This window comes from Ovis aries, chromosome X (genome assembly GCF_016772045.2).
Source record: "Ovis aries strain OAR_USU_Benz2616 breed Rambouillet chromosome X, ARS-UI_Ramb_v3.0, whole genome shotgun sequence".
NCBI classification, from domain to species: Eukaryota; Metazoa; Chordata; class Mammalia; order Artiodactyla; family Bovidae; genus Ovis; species Ovis aries.
The window spans coordinates 124,552,254-124,577,347 of NC_056080.1; the positions used below are offsets into that span (position 1 = coordinate 124,552,254).

The window sequence follows — 25,094 nt, forward strand, 5'->3', positions numbered from 1 at the left end:
GAGACCAAAAGAAAGCAAGAGTAGCAATACTCATATGAGATGAAATGGACTTTAAAACAAAGGCTATGAAAAGAGACAAAGAAGGACACTCCATAATGATGAAAGGATCAATCCAAGAAGAAGATATAACATTTGTAAATATATATGCACCCAACATAGGAGCACTGCAATATGTAAGACAAGTGCTAACAAGTATGAAAGGGGAAACTAACAATAACACAATAATAGTGGGAGACTTTAATACCCAACTCACACCTGTGGGTAGATCAACCAAACAGAAAATTAACAAGGAAACACAAACTTTAAATGATACGATAGACCAATTAGACCTAATTGATATTTATAGGAATTTCACCCCAAAACAATGAATTTCACCTTTTCTCAAGTGCACACGGAACCTTCTCCAGGAGAGATCACATCCTGGACCATAAATCTAGCTGTGGTAAATTCAAAAAAACTGAAATCATTCCAAGCATCTTTTCTGACCACAATGCAGTAAGATTAGATCTCAATTACAGGAGAAAAACTATTAAAAATTCCAACATATGGAGGCTGAACAACACGCTGCTGAATAACCAACAAATCACAGAAGAAATCAAAAAAGAAATCAAAATATGCATAGAAATGAATGAAAATGAAAACACAACAACCCAAAACCTGTGGGACACTGTAAAAGCAGTGCTAAGGGGAAGGTTCATAGCAATACAGGAATACCTCAACAAACAAGAAAAAAAGTGAAATAAATAACCTAACTCTACACCTAAAGCAACTAGAAAAGAAAGAAATGAAGAACCCCAGGCTTAGTAGAAGGAAAGAAATCTTAAAAATTGGGGCAGAAATAAATGCAAAAGAAACAAAAGAGACCATAGAAAAAATCAACAAAGCCAAAAGCTGGTTCTTTGAAAGGATAAATAAAATTGACAAACCATTAGCCAGACTCATCAAGAAACAAAGGGAGAAAAATCAAATCAATAAAATTAGAAATGAAAATGGAGAGATCACAACAGACAACACAGAAATACAAAGGATCATAAGAGACTACTATCAGCAATTATATGCCAATAAAATGGACAACGTGGAAGAAATGGACAAATTTTTAGAAAAGTACAACTTTCCAAAACTGAACCAGGAAGAAATAGAAAATCTTAACAGACCCATCACAAGCAAGGAAATTGAAACTGTAATCAGAAATCTTCCAGCAAACAAAAGCCAAGGTCCAGACAGCTTCATTGCTGAATTCTACCAAAAATTGAGAGAAGAGCTAAAACCTATCCTACTCAAACTCTTCCAGAAAATTGCAGAGGAAGGTAAACTTCAAGATTCATTCTATGAAGCCACCATCATCCTATTACCAAAACCTGACAAGGATGCCACAAAAAAGAAAACTACAGACCAATATCACTGATGAACATAGATGCAAAAATCCTTAACAAAATTCTAGCAATCAGAATCCAACAACACATAAAAAGATCATACACCATGACCAAGTGGACTTTATCCCAGGGATGCAAGGATCCTTCAATACCTGCAAATCAATCAATGTAATACACCACATTAACAAATTGAAAAAGAAAAGCCATATGATTATCTCAATAGACGCAGAGAAAGCCTTTGACAAAATTCAACATCCTTTTATGATAAAAACCCTCCAGAAAGCAGGAATAGAAGGAACTTTCATCAACATAATAAAAGCTACATATGACAAACCCACAACAAACATTATCCTCAGTGGTGAAAAATTGAAAGCATTTCCCCTAAAGTCAGGAACTAGTCAAGGGTGCCCACTCTCACCACTACTGTTCAACATAGTTTTGGAAGTTTTGGCCACAGCAATCAGAGCAGAAAAAGAAATAAAAGGAATCCAAATTGGAAAAGAAGAAGAAAAACTCTCACTGTTTGCAGATGACATGATCCTCTACATAGAAAACCCTAAAGACTCCACCAGAAAATTACTAGAGCTAATCAATGAATATAGTAAAGTTGCAGGATATAAAATCAACACACAGAAATCCCTTGCATTCCTATACACTAATAATGAGAAAATAGAAAGAGAAATCAAGGAAACAATTCCCATTCAACATTGCAACAAAAAGAATAAAATACTTAGGAATATATCTACCTAAAGAAACAAAAGACCTACATATAGAAAACTATAAAACACTGGTGAAAGAAATCAAAGAGGACACTAATAGATGGGAAAATATACCACGTTCATGGATTGGAAGAATCAATATAGTGAAAATGAGTATACTACCCAAAGCAATCTATAGATTCAATGCAATCCCTTTCAAACTACCAATGGTATTTTTCACGGAGCTAGAACAAATAATTTCACAATTTGTATAGAAATACAAAAAACCTGGAATAGCCAAAGCAATCTTGAGAAAGAAGAATGGAACTGGAGGAATCAACATGCCTGACTTCAGGCTCTACTACAAAGTCACAGTCATCAAGACAGTATGGTACTGGCACAAAGACAGAAATAGAAATTCTGTCAATGGAAAGAAATAGAAAGCTCAGAGATAAATTCATGCACCTATGGACACCTTATCTTTGACAAAGGAGGCAAGAATATACAATGGAGAAAAGACAATCTCTTTAACAAGTGGTGCTGGGAAAACTGGTCAACCACTTGTAAAAGAATGAAAGTAGAACAGGTAGAACACTTTCTGGAGAAGGCAATGGCATCCCACTCCAGTACTCTTGCCTGGAAAATCCCATGGACAGAGGAGCCTGGTGGGCTGCAGTCCATGGGGTCGCTAAGAGTCAGACATGACTGAGCAACTTCCCTTTCACTTTTTACTTTCATGCATTGGAGAAGGAAATGGCAACCCACTCCAGTAGTCTTGCCTGGAGAATCCCAGGGACGGGGGAGCCTGGTGGGCTGCCGTCTCTGGGGTCGCACAGAGTTGGACACGACTGAAGCGACTTAGAAGCAGCAGAAGAAGAACACTTTCTAACACCATACACAAAAACAAACTCAAAATGGATTAAAGATCTAAATGTAAGACCAGAAACTATACAACTCCTAGAGGAGAACATAGGCAAAACCCTCTCTGACATAAATCATAGCAGGATCCTCTATGACCCACCTCTCAGAATATTGGAAATAAAAGCAAAAATAAACAAATGGGACCTAATTAAAATTAAAAGCTTCTACACCACTAAGGAAACCATAAGCATGGTGAAAAGACAGCCTTCAGAATGGGAGAAAATAATAGCAAATGAAGCAACTGACAAAGAACTAATCGCAAAAATATACAAGCAACTCCTGCAACTCAATTCCAGAAAAATAAACGACCGAATAAAAAAATGGGCTGAAGAACTAAACAGACATTTCTCCAAAGAAGACATACAGATGGCTAACAAACACATGAAAAGATGCTCAACATCACTCATTATCAGAGAAATGCAAATCAAAACCACAATGCTGTACCATTTCATGCCAGTCAGAATGGCTGCTATCCAAAAGTCTACAAGCAATAAATGCTGGAGAGGGTGTGGAGAAAAGGGAACCCTCTTAAACTGTTGGTGGGAATGCAAACTAGTTCAGCCACTATGGAGAACAGTATGGAGATTCCTTAAAACATTGGAAATAGAAATGCCTTCAGTTCAGTTCAGTTCAGGTCACTCAGTTGTGTCCGACTCTTTGCGACCCCATGAATCACAGCACGCCAGGCCTCCCTGTTCATCACCATCTCCCGGAGTTCACTCAGACTCACGTCCATCAAGTCAGTGATGCCATCGAGCCATCTCATCCTCTGTCGTCCCCTTCTCCACCCGACCCCAATCCTTCCCCGCATCAGTCTTTTCTAATGAGTCAACTCTTCGCATGAGGTGGCCAAAGTACTGGAGCTTCAGCTTTAGCATCATTCCTTCCAAAGAAATCCCAGGGCTGATCTCCTTCAGAATGGACTGGTTGGATCTCCTTGCAGTCCAAGGGACTCTCAAGAGTCTTCTCCAACACCACACTTCAAAAGCATCAATTCTTCGGCACTCAGCCTTCTTCACAGTCCAACTCTCACATCCATACATGACCACAGGAAAAACCATAGCCTTGACTAGATGGACCTTTGTTGGCAAAGTAATGTCTCTGCTTTTGAATATACTATCTAGGTTGGTCATAACTTTTCTTCCAAGGAGTAAGCGTCTTTTAATTTCATGGCTGCAGTCACCATCTGCAGTGATTTTGGAGCCCAAAAAAAAATAAAGTCTGACACTGTTTCTACTGTTTCCCCATCTATTTCCCATGAAGTGATGGGACCGGATGCCATGATCTTTGTTTTCTGAATGTTGAGCTTTAAGCCAACTTTTTCACTCTCCTCTTTCACTTTCATCAAGAGGCTTTTTAGCTCCTCTTCACTTGACCCAGCAATCCCACTACTGGGCATACACACTGAGGAAACCAGAAATGAAAGAGACACGTGTACCCCAATGTTCATAGCAGCACTATTTACAATAGTCAGGACATGGAAGCAACCTAGATGTCCATCAGCAGATGAATGGATAAGAAAGCAGTGGTACATATACAGAATGGAATATTACTCAGCCATTAAAAAGAACACATTTGAATCAGTTCTGATGAGGTGGATGAAACTGGAGCCTATTATACAGAGTGAAGTAAGCCAGAAAGAAAAACACCAATACAGTATACTAACGCATATATATGGAATTTAGAAAGATGGTAATGATAACCCTGTATCTGAGACAGCAAAAGAGACACAGACTTATAGAACAGTCTTTTGGACTCTGTGGGAGAGGGAGAGGGAGAGGGTGGGATTATTTGGGAGAATGGCATTGAAACCTGTATATTATCATATATGAAACAAATCGCCAGTCCAGGTTCGATGCATGATACAGGATGCTTGGGGCTGGTGCACTGGGATGACCCAGAGGATGGTATGGGGAAGGAGGTGGGAGGGGGTTTCAGGATAGGGAACATGTGTACACATGTGGCAGATTCATGTCAATGTATGGCAAAACCAATACAATATTGTAAAGTAATTAGCCTCCAATTAAAATAAATAAATTTAAATTTAAGAAAGAAAATATTCCAGATATTAATACTGTATTTATATTAATACTTTATATGTTGGAAATATCTTTTCCCTGTTTCTTGCTTATCTGTCTTTTCATTTCAATTTGATCATCAATGCCAACCTTACGGGGTCATTGTAAAATCAAATAAGGAAAGCATATAAAACACTGAGCCCATTGTAGGGGTTCTGTAAGTATCGTCTATGCCTCTTTCCTTGATGTAAACTAAAATGGATGGAACCTGTGATTGCTCTCAATTTTGTGATTGGGCTATGTTTTCTAACCAGCATATTCTCCATCTCCTTCCTCACAGATTCAGAGACATATTGTGTGTTTCAAGACAAGAAGTACAGAGTGGGTGAGAGATGGCATCCTTACCTGGAACCTTATGGGTTGGTTTACTGCGTCAACTGTATCTGCTCTGAGGTACAGTCCCCAATGGCATGTGATTTCTGCTTTGCTCTTCAGCAGGCAGACATGCTCTCAAGTGCCTAGATGTCCTGGGAGCATTAGTGATTAAAAACCTAAAAGAAGTAAGGAGGCAGATTGCAAGGAAAAATACACATCTCTTGTCTTTTTCTTCTATTGCTTTTTGGCTTGATATTCATGGGATCTCACTGAGTATTTGCTGTAGATACTTAAGCGGTCTCTTAGCCGAATGATGTAAGACATGGAAAAAGTAGAGTGCAGGAAAAAGCTCAATATAATGCCTGGATCATAAGACAACATTGTTTTTTAATATCATTTTCAAGACTGGCCATTATCTAGGAGATTAGGATAGATTATAAACTGGTTCACTGGAAGAGTATATTTTATGTGGTTTCAGTGAATGACTATAATTACTAATAGGACTGAGGTGCTGAAATCTTGGCCTGTACCTGGTGAGGATTAGAGTCCTCTTGGCTTTGCCTTGGCTCCTGTCCAGTCACTCAAAGAGGCATTTGGATAGCTTTGCAGTAGACAAAGCAGGTAGTCCCATGGCCATGACCCAGGACCACAGCTACAGTCCATCTTTCTGAACAAGCCTCTTCTGTCATATGCTAAGCCAGGGTTTCTCAGCCTCTATACTCTTGATATTTAGGGACAGATAATTTCTTGTTGTGGGGAGCTGTCCTGTGTATTGTGAGATATTTAACAGCACCCCTGGCCTCTATCCACTAGAAGCCAGTAGGATCCACCCCAGTTGTGGCAACCAAAAATATCTCAGGACATGCCCAAGGTTACTTGGAGAGCAAAGTGGTTCCTGATGGAGAACCAATGTACTAGGACAACTGGGAAAAGAGACTTTATACTTGGCCTTGAGAATTGAGAATTCTGAACATATTAGAAAGAATTTTCAAGACCTGCCTCTCACTTGAGACCTCATGGAACCACTGAAACCCCTCACTAGTGCCCAGGAGTCCTCACTTGCAAGCCTGATTCTTTTGCCATTTGAACAGAAAATTGGGCTTTCAGAATTTTGAGCATATGGAAACCTAACCTTTAGGCAACATCAGGTAGTCTTAAGAAACTGCAGGGTCTATAATCAAGACAGACCAAGTTTCCAACCCTGGCTCTGCCACTTCTGAGCTGTGTTATGTTAAGCAAGTTATTTAACCTCTCTGAGGTTCCTTTAGCTTCTTCTTTAAAATGGTATAGTGGTATTACCTATTTCATAGGATTATGACAAGGGTTAAATTTACTAATCTGTCTCAGTCAGTGCATTAAAACAATGCTTGGTCATAGTCAATATTTGAGACATGCTAACTGCTGTAACATTACCATCATTATGGTTATTATTTTTATTAATGTATTAACTCTAGAACAGAAACCAATGTAAAGCATTAAGAAGGAATCAGTTTGACCTCAGCCAGGTAGAGTAGTTTCTGATGTGCTCTGGTGATCTTACTTCAAGATGATACCACCTGGCTCTGAGGAGTGTGACATATAAGGAGGCTCCGTGGTGTTTCCAAATGTAGTGCTCCAAAAATGTATTCTAGGAAGTATGCAAGAAAAGAAAAACAGTTGTGGTAAGGTTATTCAAATTTGGATAAAAGAAGCCTGCATCTTTCAATGGCTAAAGCAGTTATTAAACAGAGTATCTACAGACTGAGTAAATGCCTGGTATGGTATGATTACGTCAGATTCTTGACCCAATGCATTGAAAATGGACAGCTAACCCTTGGGGACTGAGGCTTTGCTCTCTGCAGGGCAGTGAAAATGTTAATATAATCCCAATGCCAATGGCTCAAGTGCTATGCATCTTCTCCCTCCATCATCTTCATCACCCTCTTCCCTCACCAGAGCCTGATGGATATAACCCTTGCTTCAAATGAGTTATGAATGGAAAAGGTTAATGCAAAATTGGTTTCCAAGGTCTTCCTTTGTTCTAGCAGTGGCTGAAAGCTGTCAGAGCTAGGGATCTTGTCAGTGTAAATCAGACAAGGACCCAGTCGCCCCCTCCCCTAGTCATACTAGCTAATCAGCTCAATTCCAAAGTCTAGCTTCCTCTCAGAAAAATTTTAACTTGCAAAAGAAGTGAGGAGAAGAAGCACTCAGCTTACTGGATCAAGGCAGAGTTATATGGACTCCAGAATCCATGTGCTAGGGCTCTCTCCTTGCCTAGGGGTGGGTAACAGCTCAAGGGACCCATCACTCATTATCCCTTCCTTCCATGGCATTGGGCAGGTGATTATGAAATCTGACTAGGCTCTGGGAAGAGACATGCAGAGCTAGGGAATGGTAGAAACATCACAGAGCCAAGTCAGAAGAAGCTTCCCAGTAATTGCAGGAGGCTTTGTAAACTTGGGTAGTAGTGACCCTTAGAAAAATACTCCAATAAACTTATCAGAAAAAAGAAATAAAATGCTGATTTCATTCAGTTTCTCAGCAATGCATTATTCACTGTCTGAGTGAGTCCCTAAAGGACTGTTTCCCAAATTGGCATGATCCCACTGACCTCTGAAAGACATTTATTTTGTTGTCATTGTTGCCTCTCTCTTTCAGAATGGGAATGTGCTTTGCAGCAGAGTCAGATGTCCAAGCCTTCATTGCCTGTCTCCTGTGCACGTTCCTCATCTTTGCTGCCCTCGCTGCCCAGGTAAACCAGTTTGCCTCTTTCTTTCCCAGCTGTGGTTTTCCTTCCTCTTTCTTCCACCCAACCCACCCCTTCTCCCTAATTCCCCAGAAGCAGAAACTTCCAGACAGGAATAACAATAGGACATTTTCAGGCAGCCTGCACCAGCCCCTAAATACTGTTTATAGCCCAATTGGGGCACATTCTAGGCTCTAATAAGTTATTCGACCAAGGATGAGATGGCTGGATGGCATCATGGACTAGACGGACGTGAGTCTGAGTGAACTCCGGGAGATGGTAATGGACAGGGAGGCCTGGCGTGCTGTGATTCATGGGGTCGCAAAGAGTCGGATACGACTGAGCGACTGAACTGAACTGAACTGAACTGAACAGGTTTTCATTGGGCTTTTAATCATTTGAAGGTGCCTATCAATTGAGGGAAGGGAATTTTGGCCCAGAGATTTTTCTGTGATAAACAGCCTCTTCCTGCCATGGGCAGCAGACACCAGGAGAGTTGTAGCATGAAGGCACGTGTCCTACGCAATTGCATTTGAGCATAGCTTCTAATTGAGGAGGGGCTGTTCACAAATCAAAGGAGCTGAACCAATGAGGTTTATGTCAGTATAAAGCTGCTTTCTGGCTGAATGGTCACCTCCTCCAGATTGTACAGTTATTATGTGTATATTATTCAGAGCAGCGCTAAGGAGACAGCAGGCAGATACTTTTTCACAAGACTATTAGGACATCTACCTTCCTGGTTGGCAGCTAGGGTGTTTGTCTGAGGCAGGGGCTCTCTCAGTGATACTTTGTTCATATCTGACTGACACCAGGCTCCCACACCAGAGGAGTGCAAGCATGGAATGATTCAGAAAATGCCTGTGGGCCCGCCAGCAGTCCTAAGGAAAGCTAAGTGATTGTTTTAGCACCTGGGCAGTAGAAGCTTTGTAGTCCTATAAGTTGACTGTTTCCCTCAAGGACAGAGTTGGGGTACATGGGTGGACTTTGAGGGGTTAGTAAACCTTTTTAAATTGTTGGCAGTTTTTGGTGTAACAGTGTATATGTGTAAATTCCTTTAGAGAAGATACATAGCTTTATAGGTATTCGTAAAGGAGTGTACATAACCATAAAAACATGAAGAACCATTAGTCTCCATCATACATGGTATTTTTTTTCAAGTAGTGAGGAACTTCCAGAACTTAGAAGAGAGAAACGAAAAGTGTCAGGGCAGAAATGGTATGACTGAGGCCAAGAATGAGGTTCAGTGACAACTCAGTTAACTGAAATGTTACAGGAACAGAAATTTTGTTGAATGGAGACCCTTTTCGTCCAATGGAGACCCAAACCCTTTTTGTCACCACTTTTATAACTTATGCTTTCTTACCTTGATAAATGGGCTTCCACAGTGGCTCAGCGGTAAAGAATCCACCTGCAGTGCAGGAATCACAAGAGATATGGGTTCAATCCCTGGGTCGGGAAGATCCCCTGGAGGAGGGCATGGAAACCCACTCCAGTATTCTTGCCTGGAGAATCCCATGGACAGAGGAACCTAGCGGGCTACAGTCCATGGGGTCTCAAAGAACTGGACATGACTGAAGCAACTTAGCATGCATGCACCTTGATAAATACACTCTGATGAACATCTGGGATTCTTTCTAGATGTCAGAAGATCATGCCGTGTCACAGGTTTATTATTCTTAGTATTGGTTGCAGTAGTATATGCTTAAATATATGAGAGACTGACTTGGCATGTGATCAATCTTAAAGTTATTCTTGAAATAAATCCCTAAGAGAGGTTTACTATTTTTGCATGTGTTTATTTGCTTCTTGGGCTTCCCTGTTAGCTCTGTGGTAAAGAATCTGCCTGCAATGCTAGAGACCTGAGTTCAATTCCTGAGTCAGGAAGATCCCCCAAAGAAGGAAATGGCAACCCACACCAGTATTCTTGCCTGAGAAATCCCATGGACAAAGGAACCTGGTGGGCTACAGTCCATGGGATTGTAAAGAGTTGGGCATGACTTACAACTGAACAACAACAACAACAACAACATTTGCTTCTTCTGTTTAAACTGGATTACAAGGGTATAGCATGGGAGGATTCTTTTTTTTTTTTCATCTGCCAGGTTGCCTGTCAAATAGCCTTATAAAATCTTACCTCAGAAGTGTCTAAAAGTGGTCTAATGTCATAGGAATTGATCTAAATGGCTGTGGAGAAATTATTCTTCCCTAGGAAGGAAATTGGGGCAGGGCCCAGACACAGAGCATAGAGTGGAAATTCACAGAATGGAAGATGGCTGTCCTCTACCCCAACTGCATAAATGGAAGCAAGTCCTAAGAAAAAGGGAAAGTATAAGCTAGCAGTTCTTTTAAGAGAAAAAGAAAGTATTAAAAGAATTAAGATCATAAGTCCCAGAAATGAGAAAATGGAGAGAAATAAACATCATCATCTTTAAGACTTAAAAGATAGAAACAGCTGTTCATTTTCTTTGGCTTCTTGTTCTTACAGGTCACATCCTTGTGAGTTCATTTTTCTTTCTAACTGTAACCTTTAACAGTTCTTTCTGTAGGTAGTGGTCCTAAAATTCCCTAATCCTTATATGCAAAAATGTCTTTATTTTGCCCTCATTCTTGAGTGATAATTTGGCTGGGTATAAAATTATAGATTCATGTTTATTTTCCCTCAGCCCTTTGAAGATATTAATAAATAGTTTCATGACTTCTTTGTTTGTGGATAAGAAGTCTGCTTTGATTATAATTCTTCTATACATAATCTGTCTTCTTCTAGCTGTTAAGATTTTCTCTTTTTCCTTTGATGCAAACAAGGAGGTATTTTGATGTCTGACTTATTTTTATTTAGCCTGCTTAGCACATGATTTTTTCCAGCCAATGGACTCACATTTTTCTTCAATTTCAAGTCATTATTTTTATGAAAACAATATTTTCTTCTATTTTTTCTCATTCTTAGCCTTGTCTTTGGTGTATGTCATTGCATTTCATTTAATTTAAGCTCTGTGTCTCTTAATGTCTCCTTTATTTTTCCCCCTAATGATATATTGTTATACTCCCTGTAATGATATATAACTTCAACTTGGCCTTCCAATTCATGACTTGTTTCTCCAGCTTTTTCACGCCTACTATTTAGGCTGTCTGTTGGGTCTTGTTGTTTTATTTTTAAAAACTGTATTTCCACCCATTTTTCAATTATATGTAAAAAATATCTACATATTGCCGTTCTGTAAACCCCTGTTATTGTTTCTTGAGGTCTTGTTCTCTTATTTATTGCTTTAAGGTATTTAAATATTTAAAGTCTATTTCTGATTGTTTATGCATATTTTCAGGTGTGAATTCTCACTTTTGTTAGATTTTTTGATAGCTTTCCTTAGTTCCAAAGTTCCCCTTGTTTTCTAAAATTTTTGTCTAAAAGCTCATCATCCATGGATTTTCTCTTGCATAAGTCCTTCCTTTTCAGGCCTTGTAGCTTCAGTTCAGTTCAGTTCAGTTCAGTCACTCAGTCGTGTCCGAGTCTTTGCAACCCCATGAATCGCAGCATGCCAGGCCTCCCTGTCCATCACCAACTCCTGGAGTTCACCCAGACTCACATCCATCCAGTCAGTGATGCCATCCAGCCATCTCATCCTCTGTCATCCCCTTCTCTGCCTGCCCCCAATCCCTCCCAGCATCAGAGTCTTTTCCAATGAGACAACTCTTCTCATGAGGTGGCCAAAGTATTGGAGTTTCAGCTTTAGCATCATTCCTTCCAAAGAAATCCCAGGGCTGATCTCCTTCAGAATGGACTGATTGGATCTCCTTGCAGTCCAAGGGACTCTCAAGAGTCTTCTCCAACACCACACTTCAAAAGCATCAATTCTTCGGCACTCAGCCTTCTTCACAGTCCAACTCTCACATCCGTACATGACCATAGGAAAAACCATAGCCTTGACTAGACGGACCTTAATCGGCAAAGTAATGTCTCTGCTTTTGAATACACTATCTAGGTTGATCATAAATTTTCTTCCAAGGAGTAAGCATCTTTTAATTTCATGGCTGCAGTCACCATCTACAGTGATTTTGGAGCCCAAAGAAATAAAGTCTGACACTGTTTCTACTGTTTCCCCATCTATTTCCCATGAAGTGATGGGACCGGATGCCATGATCTTCGTTTTCTGAATGTTGAGCTTTAAGCCAACTTTTTCACTCTCCTCTTTCACTTTCATCAAGAGGCTTTTAGCTCCTCTTCACTTTCTGCCATAAGGGTGGTGTCATCTGCATATGTGAGGTTATTGATATTTCTCCCGGCAATCTTGATTCCAGCTTGTGCTTCTTCCAGCCCATCGTTTCTCATGATTAAACCAAGTCGTATGTTGTTGTCCCACCTTGGACTCCATCCTGTCTGGATAGTCTGCTTCTACCTCTGTTTTCTTGTGCAGGGCTACTCCTTGGATTGGGACCTCAGCTGCAGCTGCCTTTCTTGGGCAGTCAGTCCATGCAAGAGAATGAACTTGGGTGGACAAACTATGTCAGCCCCTGTTTGCCTATGAAAAGTGTGACTCTAAGTCCTCAGACTTACACAGGAAGCCATTTGTAGGCCATAGTTCTTGCCCAGCTGCCTGGATATAGCTATCTATATCTGGTCCAAATGGCCAGTGGAGCATATCGTGTTGGCCCTCATTTATTGCTGTACTTTCCTTTTGCCTGTGTTTTATTTAATAGAGTTTCCTTTTGTTTCTGAGGATGATTTTGCAGTTTTAAAGTTTTATTTATTTATTTTTACTTTTATATTTCATCTCTTACTCTTCTTTGTTTGGAAAATAGCACAGCATTTTCTCATGTGCTCACTCTGCCATATTGACTTGGAATGCAAATCAGCAATTCTTTCTTTCCTTTGAAGATAAAACAAGAATAAACAAGTTTAAATTATAGCAGAGAAGAATGGAGTTTGATAAAAGACAGAACTTTAGGACGCAGTGATTGTTAAATCCTAGAATAAATGACTAAGGAGAATTTTAGTCTCTTTACTGCATGTTTCTGGAAATAAAGAGATATCCATCCATCTGAGATAGAGTTGGCATAGTTTTGCTTTGAGACAGGGCAGTGGATGTGATGACTTCTCTGTATTCCTTCCACCCCAATTATTATTAGGCATGAGGAAACTCATGCCTTCAGGGCCACAGGAATGTTTGGTCAAAGGAAGGTGCTCTAGTTTTGTGTCTTAACCCAATGGAAAGCACTGTGATGAAAACATCTTCACTGAAAAATAGAATAGTTAAAGCCAAGGTAATGAGCAAGTTCTGTATCAAAAAGGGAAATCAAATAAGGGAGCCATATATTCAAGGTTTTATATGCAATCTTACAGCCATATCAACTTCAGGGAGTGTTTACTGGGTAGTGATGGACTTGGTGGGAAGGTCCTATCTGCCATGCCTAGAGCCCATCTTCCACTGGAGGAGACAGAGGAGACTTTACCCCCCTGTCTGTTTCTGTGTATCCCATGGCTCTTGCTTTCTAAACTTCTTACCCCTTGAAATTTCCAAGGTTCTCACCTGCATTTGAGCTTATCTCATGTAGCTCCTGCTGAACCATGGAAATCAGTGTATGCAGACTGCTTTTCCAGGATTACCAAAGAGAAATCTAAATCAATTCTCATGAAAAGCAAGTGAAAACTTTTTCTCCAGCACTTCCCTTGGTCTCCATGGTAGAGGTTAAGTCTTGATCACATACTACAGGGCTCTACTGGGGCCAAAGTGGCTGGTAGTACAGGAAGGGTAGAGCATTCTTAATAAGAAAGTCAAGACTGTATTGGAGTCAGAAAGGTCATTAAATTCATCCCAATCTCTAAGCAGGAGTCAATCTATTATCCCTAACGAGAGATTTGTTGGAAATGGAATTTCATATCTTCTCTTTTGAAGGGAGTTGAATGGTAAAGGGGAAAGGGGGAGAGAAAGAATATGACTTGTTTCCTTCTGTTCTTCATGTATAATTTTATCACCAAGAAATGACTTTTGTAGTGATTAGGAGCCTAAATCATGAAATTATGTAACAGTTTTCTTAATTAGTCATTCCATTAAGAATTTGTTATTCAGAATGGATAAATTTTGGTTCCATTAGAAGTAGTCCAACATTCCCGGGTCATTAAAGAGCTGTTATAAATTTGCCGAAATATCTGACTTGATCTGTTACCAGAGACTTAATCTAGTGTTTCCTTTAGGCTAGATGTGAAGAGGTTTAGTTCTATGATATGGTTTTAGTAGAGAGAGTGACAGTGTGGTTTTGCCAAGAGAGGCACTCCTCACCCCAGTCTTTCACATTCCAGTTAGGTTAAGGAAACACCCTTTCCACAAATGCCCTGTGCTCCCATAAGGAGATACTGGAAGTCCTATGCCATTTCTCTCTCAACAGGAGAGCTAGTTAGCGAATATAGGCATTTCTGCTATAATGCAATATGTGCTTTTCTGAAAATCCTCCCATTCTGCAAAACTGTACACTGAAAAATAACAGGGCTTAAGGAAAAAACAAAATTGGAGCAGACAGTTCTGAACTTGTGCAACTTTATAACTAGAGTGCTAATAAAACAACTATACTAATAAAATACTAGTGTGGTTTAAAAGGTATCTTAGATTTCTAATAAAAAATATTACAGTAAGTAGAGACTTCATCCTTTAAAATGGTGACTTTAGCTTGAAGGAAGGAGGTATAAGAAAGGGTTGAAGCCATTGAGTTATAGAGACAAGAGAAAAATGCCCAAGATCAGAATCATGTGAGAAGCATTTGGAAGACCAAGCATATGGCCAAACCAAGCCAAGAGGAAGAATGTGTGGTGAATAGCAATAGGATAGAGTACTGTGTCCTTTCGTGGTTTGCAGAATTTCAGTTGTGTTAGTGTATACTTGGCATCTAGTTACTGTCTCTTGACGGTGTAAAATACGAATTTGCTAAGAAAAATCATGTCTGAACCAATGCAATTTCTTTTTTTTTTTTTTTGCAATTGCTATTTTATATCAATATCATTTTCTTATCTACCACTTACATATGAACATGTTTGAAATACACAAGTCTATACTCTAGCAGAAACAAACTATGTAAGATAGGAGGTAGCTATGTGGCATTTGGCCTTGGACAGTTTAGAGTGAGGGTTGCAAATCACTCAGCCACTCTGAATCTTTTCTTTTGGTCTGTGATCGCTGCCCTGTCTGCACTTTGTATTCTTGTACATTTGTATAAAAAGAGGAGTCTAATTGTAGGACTATGTCTGTTTCCATGTCTGTGACTTCCAGTGTTTCAGAAATCAAGTAGACAAGTCTTTTTAGCTCCCTCCAATTGTTTATTTTTTTTTAAGGGCAAAAGTTCAAGATGGAGATGTATCTATTTTTTTTATTGTGGTAAAGTACACGTAACATAAAATTTATGACTTTGCAGTGTATAATTCGTGACATTAAGAACATCCACAATGTTGTGCAACATCACCACTAACCTAATTCCTGAAATTTTTTACCACCTCAGAAAAGGAAACTCTGTGCCCATTAAATAGTCATTCCCCATTACCCTCCTGCCTTAGCCCCTGGCAACCACTGATTTGCTTTCTGTTTCCATGGATTTTATTATTCTGGACATTTCATATAAATGAAACCATCAAATATGTGACCTTTTGCATCTGGCTTCTTTCACTTAGCATAATGTTTTAAGATTTATCCATGTTGTAGCATTTATTCCTTTTAGTGATTGAGTAATATTTCATTGTATGGATATACCACATTTTGCTTATACATTCATCAGTTGATGGACATTTGAGTTGTTTTTACCTTCTGGCTATTGTTAATAGTGCTATGAACATTCAGGTGTTAGTTTTTGTGTGGCATATGTTTTCTGTTATTTTGAGTATATACCTAGAAGTGGAATTTCTAAGTCACAGGGTAATTCTGTGTTTAACTTATTGAGGAAACGCTTCCAAAATTTAAAACCATCTCATTTTTTTATGATTCATGTCTGCTGCCACCTCACGTCTGCTGCTGATTGCTACTGTTGCCATCATCCATGTTTGATCACCATTGTGCTCTTCTTGCTCTTTTTGCTCTTTTCTGAATTCTGTATTCACTTGCCTCCTGGGTTTGATTGAAAAAGATCAACTCCTTTTACAGAGTAACAGCTAATTAGCATATTATTTTCCTTCAGTAAGGGAACTACAAAAGTCATAGTATACAAGATGATCAATCAAGGGTCATTTCTTTTCATACAAAAGATTTGTTTTTTATGGCTTTGAGGGATCTTCATTCCCTGACCAGGGAGTGAACCCAGGCCCTTGGCAGTGAAAGCACCAAGTCCTAACCACTGGACTGCCAGAGAATTCTCAAAAGATTGGTATATTTTTAACAAAACTCTTTCTGAGTCCAGAGCTATCCAAAAGCTTGAGGATTCTGGAATGTTGGTCTCTGGGATAGCAGAGGTTATACTTTACTGTTGTTATTGTTATTATCATTGTTAGCATTCTTATACTGATTGTTGAGATGTGGCCACAGAGATATTCGCTATTGATCAGTAGGCCCTCCATATCTATACTTACTGCCCTGTTACCTCTTAGACCTCTTTCACTGTCTTCCATGCTTTATTTCCATTATTTTCCTCATACACTTGTTCCTTGAACACTGCAGAGTATAAAGGGCTAAAACTTCTCCAGGAAATTGGCACTTAGCTTGCCTTCTGCCAGGTCAAGTGATCTTTGTATCTGGTAAACCCGGGGGATTTAGTTGCTTTTTTAAAAAGGATATGATTTCCTATTTGTATTTGAGGAGCCCTTATGCCCCTGGAGAAGGAAATGGCAACCCACTCCAGTACTCTTGCCTGGAAAATCCCATGGACAGAGGAGCCTGGTAGGCTACGGTCCATAGGGTCGCAAAGAGTTGGACACAACTGAGCGACTTCACAAAATATGCCATATGAGAACAAGACATTTAGGACAGGTATGGCTTTCTGTCGTGGTAGAGCACAGCTCTTCTCTTTCTTTCTATGGATGTTAATCAAAATTGGCCCCAAGCAGAGGTGAAGAAGGTGGTGCATTATTCAGGAATACTGAAAAGCCCCATTTGTCTGAAAAAAAATCTTCCATGTGCTTGTTATATTTTTTAAAAAACCTCCACCATTACAATCACTCTTCTGGGTTAAGACACTGTTTCCCAAAGTTTGCTGCAAGGAACATAATTTTATGGGATAATGATAGGATTAACTAGAGAAAACATTTATATGGTCAAATAAACTCGAGAGTTTCTGGATTAGAGAAAGATAAATAGGTTTCTTTTTTTTAAAGATAGGTTTCTTTTAATACAGGACTTCTCAGAGCCTTTAAAATATTAATCTGCATTATGAATCTATAAGTGAGAGTATGGGATGCAGTATTTTCCAAACTTATTCAGCCATGGAACTTATTTTTGGCTGCGTGTGCCACATGGCTTGTGGGATCTTAGTTCCCCAACCAGGGATTGAACTCGTGCCACCACAGTAAAACTGTGGAGTCCTAACCAGTGGACCTCCACAGAATTCCTCGGACTTTTTTTTTGTAGAGCATTTTGAAAGATTAGTGTTCTTTAGTATATGTTTTAGAAAGTCTTTGGATTGTGCCATTCCATTTCTAGAAGCTATTTGTAGCAACAAGCTATTGAGAATTCCATGGACAGAGGAGTGTGGTGGGTTATGGTCCATGGGGTCACAAAGGAATGGACATGACTGAGCAACTAACACTTATTGGTAAATACAGTATCTTAGTTTGGAGAAGTTCATTCAAGTAGCAAGCTGTTTTAGAACAGGACCTCAAATTCATGTTACCCAAACTTTAGCATGCTTAAAGGGATTTGATAAAATGCAGACTGCCCTACACTAAAATTTCTGATTCGTTTGGACTGTTGAGGGTATTCTGCATTTTAAAGAAGTACTGCATTTTAAACAAGTACTTGAGTGGTGGACAACAGGGTAATAGGGCCCAGGGGAAAGCTTGATAAAGGAGGTCAGGAGCACAGCCTTCAGAGAGCAGTCCTGGGCAAGATCTTGGAGAAGAGGCCCCTGCACATCTGCAGAGGGCCGTGGGCAACTTGACAACATTGTTTCTCTGGTAATGCGGAGCACAGGCACACCGGAAACATACTTTGCCTGTGTGACACTCCTCTCAGATCAACCCTGCAGTGACATGTACTCACTGTTCCCTCTGGCTGGCCTCCATACTCTCCCAGAGTTCCCACCCAACGCTTTTCTCTTTTGCCATCGTCCACATTCAGAGCCCCTGGCTGTCAGGTCCAGAAAGAAGGACCCTCCGTGGGGAGCTCACCCCTTTACCCCACCCACTGTCCATGACTTGTTGGCGAGAAATGAATGGCATTTCTCGGAATTAGCCCAGGAATTTCTGCTGATAAACAAATGAAACTCTCAAAGGGAAAAGCAATCAACATAGTTTGAAATAAAATCAGTGTTTTCAGCTTAGTCTGTTTTCAACTTAGTTTGAAATAAGAGTCACATCTAGGGTATTTTGAGGAAAGGATTAGTAAAATGTCCTTTAGGGAGATTTCTTCCTGGTTGCAGGGCTGATCCAGAGATTAGGGCCTGCTTTCTGAGTAAGCAGAACAGGAGATGCTTACCTGCATTTCCTATGACCTGTCCAGCTAGCATTGTGTCAGACTCCTCCTCTTCCACCCTTCTTCCCTGCTAAGTTACCTGGTACCTGAAATGCTGTTATTCTTAAAGCTTCATCTTTTTATTTCAGACTTTTATTCCTGATAAATTCATCTCTCTTTGGAGGTGATAACTCTTATTAATCACTTTTTTAAACTTTTTATTTTTATATTGGGGTATAGCTGATTAACAATATTGTAATAGTTTCAGGTGAACAGTGAAGGACTCAGCCACACATATACATGTATCCATTCTCCCCCAAACTCCCCTTCTATCCAGGCTGCCACATAACATTGAGCAGAGATCCCTGTGCTATACAATAGGTCCTTGTTGGTTATCCATTTTAAATATAGCAGTGTACATGTCCATCCCAAACTCCCGTACTATCTTTTCCCTTCGGCAACTGTAAGTTCATTCCCTAAGTCTGTGAGTCTTATTAATCATTTTTCATTTGATCAGCACACAAGATTTAGAAAACAGAATCTGATGGTAGTGAGTGGTGGTGGTGAGGAGATCCTGAGGCCACTAACCACAGGGGCAGGAGCTGGGCGGATGTGGCGGGGAGTTGGATGGGGTGGGGGAGATATGAAGGAATAAGCCAAGGAAATCAGGCTTTCAGTTCAGTTCAGTCGCTCAGTCATGTCAGACTCTTTGCGACACCATGGACTGCAGCACGCCAGGCCTCCCTGTCCATCGCCAACTCCCGGAGTTTACTCAAATTCATGTCCATTGAGTCAGTGATGCCATCCAACCATCTCATCCTCTGTCGTCCCCTTCTCCTCCCGCCTTCAGTCTTTCGCAGCATCAGGGTCTTTTCACATGAGTCAGTTCTTCCCATCAGGCTTTACCTTTTGTATAGTCCTGCGGAGAACAAGCCTCTCTGTATTGTCAGAGATAAGTTCTTTATTCGTGGCAGAAGGCACAGTGATTTCTAGAATGAGTTGCCAGCTCTCAAGCTTTTCACTTTGGTGGTGTTAACTTAAAACCAATATGTTACAGAAGTAACCAAATATCCTTGCTATCTGTTGCCTAGAGCCAAAGGGTTTCACTTCAGGGTTTTGGATGCAAAATGACTGTAATCCAAAATTTTACCAGATTATTTGCAGTCACTAGGATAAATAGCGGTCTTTATTAGAGTGATTTTCCTCTTGATTTTTGTATCTAGATTTTTACACTGTCAGCTATTCCCTCAAAGTGATTTTAGAAACTGGCGGACTGAGGGTGTCAGTTATTGAAATCTGTTCCAAAATCCACCTCCTCACAGGACTCCATTTTTTTGGCCATAAATGTAGTCTATTTTAGAAATATCTTGATGTGTTGTCTCTTGTCTTCGCCACATACACGCTAAGACCCAGAGAGTGGGAAGTGATCCAGCAATAGGTGTGTGGCTGCTAAAACAGGGTTATATTTTTTTAGGGCTGCACTCCCTGAATTGGAGAGAGGTTATGAAGTATATATACTGTATCTTTAAAAGAAATGGATAAATCCAAATTGTCTGCAGGAGGGGGACGAAGAAGCTTGTTTGGATATTTTTTTTTAATTGAGTAGAAAGGGAAAGACATCAAACTTGGGAGTAGAGATTATTTTTAAAACAGAGAGATAAGGTAAGTGTCCCTGCAAGTTTAGTTTTTCTCTCCTTTAGCAAATTCATGCAGCTTTGATGTCTTCACATTTATGAGATCATGCCCTCAGGGATCTAAGGTCAAATCAGAGTCCACACTCACCACCCTACCTTTTATAAGATGTATTCCTTCATTATTTTAATAGGTGAAAAATGGGGGATTAGGGTTAGGGAGCAGAAGGAGCAGGGAAATGTAGCTTGCTTTCTTCCTCACTTTGTTTCTCTATTTCCCTTGCTCCCTCTTCCTTCCCTCTCTTTAAAAATCTTTTTATTTGTGAAAATTTTTATGGAATAAAGTATACATATATTGTAACAAAATTTCCAATTTTAATCACTTTCAATTGTATAGTTCTGTGCCAATAAATGCACTTATATTGTGTAACCCTCACCACCATCCATATCGGGAATTTTTTCATCTTCCCAAACTGAAATTCTATTCCTGTAAACCACTCCCCATTTTTCCTCCCCCAGCTCCTGGCCACCACCATTCCACTCTCTGTGTCTGTGAATTGACTCCTCTAGGCACCTCATAGAAGTGGAATCGTGCAGTATATTTCTGTGTATCATGTGTATGTGTGTATTTCTGTGTATCATGCAGTATATTTCTTTTGTGCCTGGCTCATTTCACTTAGCAGAATGTCTTCCAGGGTCATGCATGTTGTACCATGTCTCTTTTTTAAATGGAAATGACAATGGAAAAGAAATGTGAGAAGAGACTGGTGAAGAATCTAGCAAATGTTGGTTTTCTGAGCATATTTTTCATAGGATGAAGGAGACCACATCATCTTTGACAGTGACAGACATGACAAGCAGTAAGTCCCAGTGATAACTGTGTGAAATGCTGGGTTTTGAAAGACAGACATATTCCTTATTAATGTTTCCCAGGGAATTTCAGAGAGCATCATGTGTTAGGAGCTGATTTCCAGCAGGTTTTGCTAACTTTTGGAGAAGTCCTTAGGGGTAGAACTGTTTCCCTGTTTCCCTTTACCTGGCCTCCTCTCAGATTGCTATTTGAGGGCAATCATGTCTGGAGCTATTTGGTATGGTTTTATTAGAAAGATTACTAAGGGATTAACTAGAGTATGAAACCTATGAGGCAATGTTGAAAGGAAAGTGAAATTACTGAGCCTGGTGAAAGGAAGATCAAAGGAACTTCAACAAACTTCACAAAGATAAATGGATTTTAGAGCATGCTGATCAGCTTTCTCCTTCCATCTCCAAAGGGGAACAGTGGGCAAAAGTGAGCTTCAGCTGAAAAAGTTAGGTACAAGGAAGTACTTCCAGGTGCAAATAAGGGGAGCAGAAGTCTTTTTAATATTTATTTTTAATTGAAGGATAATTGCTTTACAATTTTGAGTTGCTTTTTGCCATACATCAACATGAATCAGCCGTAGGTATACACATATCCCCTCCTTCCTGAACCTCCCTCTCACCCTTCAAGGTTGTCACAGAAGACTAGGTTGAGGGGGAGCAGAAGTTTTTTGAAAGTCAATATATTATACCTCAAGCCTACTGCTGAGTAAGAGGAAGATGCACCTACGTGCACAAATACACATAATACAATTTAATTAACATGAGGGTCGAAATAGACAAAACTAAACTATATTGTAGAGGAAGGTGCATAAATGTAATACAACTATAATGAAAACCGAGGCAACAATTGTCCCAAAAGTCAGGATGGTGGTTACGTCCAGTGGAGAAGGATGGAGCCTTCTGGGGTGTTGGCATTGCTGTCTTTCTTGATCTGTGTGGTAGTTACAGGGATGTTTGCTTGCTAATCATCAGTTCAACTGTACATTTATGTTTTAGGTGTGTCAGTTGTATTTCCCAGCATAGCATATATTTAAATGATACTACATTTTCATTTGTTTTGGGTAGTTATGATTGGAGGCAAAAGGTGACCAGAAGACATTTAAGTGTTACAATCAAGCATAAGATTGTGTATATACATACAGCTGTTTTGAGACTACTATTTTTGTTTGATGGGGTGCTCAGTTGCTTCAGTCATGTCCTACTCTTTTGAGATACTGCTGACTGTAGCCCACCAGGCTCCTCTATCCCTGGGATTTTCCTGGCAGGAATACTGGAGTGGGTTGCCATGCTCTCCTTCGGCGGATCTTCCCAACCCAGGGACTGAACTCATGTCTCTTGCACTGCAGGCAAGTTGCTTTGCTGCTGAGCCACCATGGACAGAGGAGCGTGACAGGCTGCAGACCACGGGGTCACAAAAAGTTGGATTATTTTTGTTTACTTGTTGATATTATTTTGGGCTTCTGAGGTGGCACTAGTGGTAAAGAATCCTCCTGCCAGTGCAGGAGATGTAAGAGATGAGGGTTCAATCCTTAGGTCAGGAATATCCTGTAGAGAAGGAAATGGCAAGCCACTCCAGTATTCTTGCCTGGAAAATCCCATGGACAGAAGAGCCTTATGGGCTATAGTTCATGGGGTTGCACAAGAGTACACGACTGAAGCAACTTAGCATGTATGCATGCATGATATTATTTTAGCCTTCTGGGTGTTTGGTTTCATCTGGTCTGGGTTTTGTTTGTTTGTTTTTACACAAGGCAGAACAATACCAAGGGCTTCCCTTGTGGCTCAGCTGGTAAAGAATCCGCTTGCAATGAGGGAGATGTGGGTTCGATCTCTGGGTTGGGAAGATCCTCTAGAGAAGGGAAAGGCTACCCACTCCAGTACTCTGACCTGGAGAATCCCATGGACTGTATAGTCCATGGAGCCACAAAGAGTCAGGCACGACTAAGCGACTTTCACTTTCAGAGCAATACCAAAGCCTGGAGAAGGGTATGCTCTCTGTTCTCCAGTTATGCCCTTGGAACTAGTAAGAAGGCATTTGGGGGCATTTGTGTAGCTTTGACTTACAGGCTGCAGAGTGTATTGGCATCTGAATGAAGCCATCTGGCTTCAGGTCTGTATTACTGACCAGAGGCCCCATTTGGCATCCAGAATCAGGACCACATTTGAGATGGAGAGAGAGCTCCAGTCCTGTGGGTATGCATTCCCTCCCCCCAGGTGAGGGTGTGTTGTACTAGCATGACAGGGTGGTGGCGAGGAAGGCACAGAGCCAGAAAAGACATGGGATTGAACCCTGCTGTTTCCCCAGTTCCCCATGGGACTTTCACAGAGCCAGCTAGCATCTTTGTGCCTGTTTTCTCAATTTGTAAAACGAGTGTGATGATTTCTACCTTCTCTGAAGGTTGGCATTAACTGTGAAGACCAAGTTGATGTGGGAAATTGCTTTGAAAAGTCTAAAGGAATGGCTTTGAAAAGTCTAAAGATATATATATATATATATATATATATATATATATGGCAGTGTATAGCAAGGGAGAGAAAGAACATAAATCCCCAGTCCCCAGATTGTATCACTAACAGAAAATGAAGGCAAAGCCTGAAACACAGTACTTGTTCCCATAGAACCCTTATGACAGCCGCCGGGTGCTCAGACACAGACCATATGTCTCCAGCCTCAGGGAAAAGTTGTGTTGGGTGGGGAGGGGTCTAAAGGAAACAGGTGACAAGTTCAGTGCATGTCAGGCAGAAGGATAAAATAAATGGCATCACCTGTGCCTTTCTTTTCTATTTTCTTTCTGATTAGATTTTCAGAGGTGCCCTGAGTGAGGGTGATGCCTAGTGATGCTGATGTTTTCAAAGCAGAGCGATCTCTTGGCAGAAACATGGGGGCGATGCTGTGAATGCACTCAGAGACAAGGTCATAATCTCTGGGCTGCCTTGAAAGCTTCACAGGGATTTTTGGAGGCGAGGCCTTACCCCTCCCACTGCCCCAAGTCATAAAAATGTTGAGTGGGAGTCTTTGTATTGTTGTGTGCTAGTTAGCCTGCCATGATTCCTGTTAGCAGGCCAGGACTGCTTCACGCCTGACTTTCTTACTAACATTGTGATTGGAACCTGTCATCCAGTACCTCGTGCAGGGAAAAAGCCTGAGCTTCCTGCAGGGGGCCTCCTAGACCACTGGGATCAGGGGAAGAAATGATGGCTATAGTGCTGTTTCCCAACCGGAAAAGATCACCACCACCTCCTCCCCACCATTTCTCCTAGGGCTTTGGAAATGTTGGGAAAATGTTTTGGTCATCGCACTGATTGGGGAATGTCCTTGGCACTTAGTGGGTGGGAACCAGGAATGCTCAATGTTTCACATTGGGTAGGAACACAATTCTTCCTTGGTGGCTTCCCAGGTGGCTCAGTGGTAAAGACTCTGCCTGCTAATGCAGGAGACGTACGTTTGATCTCTGGGTCAGGAAAATCCCCTGGAGAAGAAAATGGCAACCCACTCCAGTATTCCTGCCTGGGAAATCCCATGGACAGGGGAGCCTGGCAGGCTATAATCCATGGGGTCACAAAAGAGTTGGACATGACTTAGCACCTAAACAAAAACAAAGAAACACAATGCAGTGAAGATGGGTTCTACTCCAGATTCCAGTGGTGACCCTTTTGAGAAACATTGCACAGACTCACCGAGAGGAACCCAGGAAAGGGAGTCTCCCAACCAGAGTTGATGGTGCATGTCCACTCATTCATTCATTCATGTACTCATTCATTCACTTCACAGGTGTTCACTGAGTACAAGCTTGCAGCCAGGTCCCATGTATGGTCCTGAGGTTTCAGAATCTCTGCCTCAGAGAGCTCACAGTCTAGCAGGACAGGCATAATGAGATCATGACATCATAATGTGATGAGTACCCTGGTAGAGGTGTGGACAGA

At 40.7% G+C, this 25,094-nt stretch overlaps 1 protein-coding gene across 16 annotated transcripts in view; it reads left to right on the forward strand.

The window, feature by feature from the left end:
- Positions 1-25,094, forward strand: part of CHRDL1 (chordin like 1) — a 142,413-nt gene that overhangs the window by 41,583 nt on the left and 75,736 nt on the right. For all 16 annotated transcript variants that reach the window (XM_027963588.2, XM_027963591.2, XM_027963595.2 and 13 more), the window contains exons 3-4: positions 5,351-5,463; positions 8,023-8,116. In XM_027963588.2, coding sequence (XP_027819389.2) covers positions 5,351-5,463; positions 8,023-8,116 — 207 coding nt within the window. The remainder of the gene's footprint in view (positions 1-5,350; positions 5,464-8,022; positions 8,117-25,094) is intronic.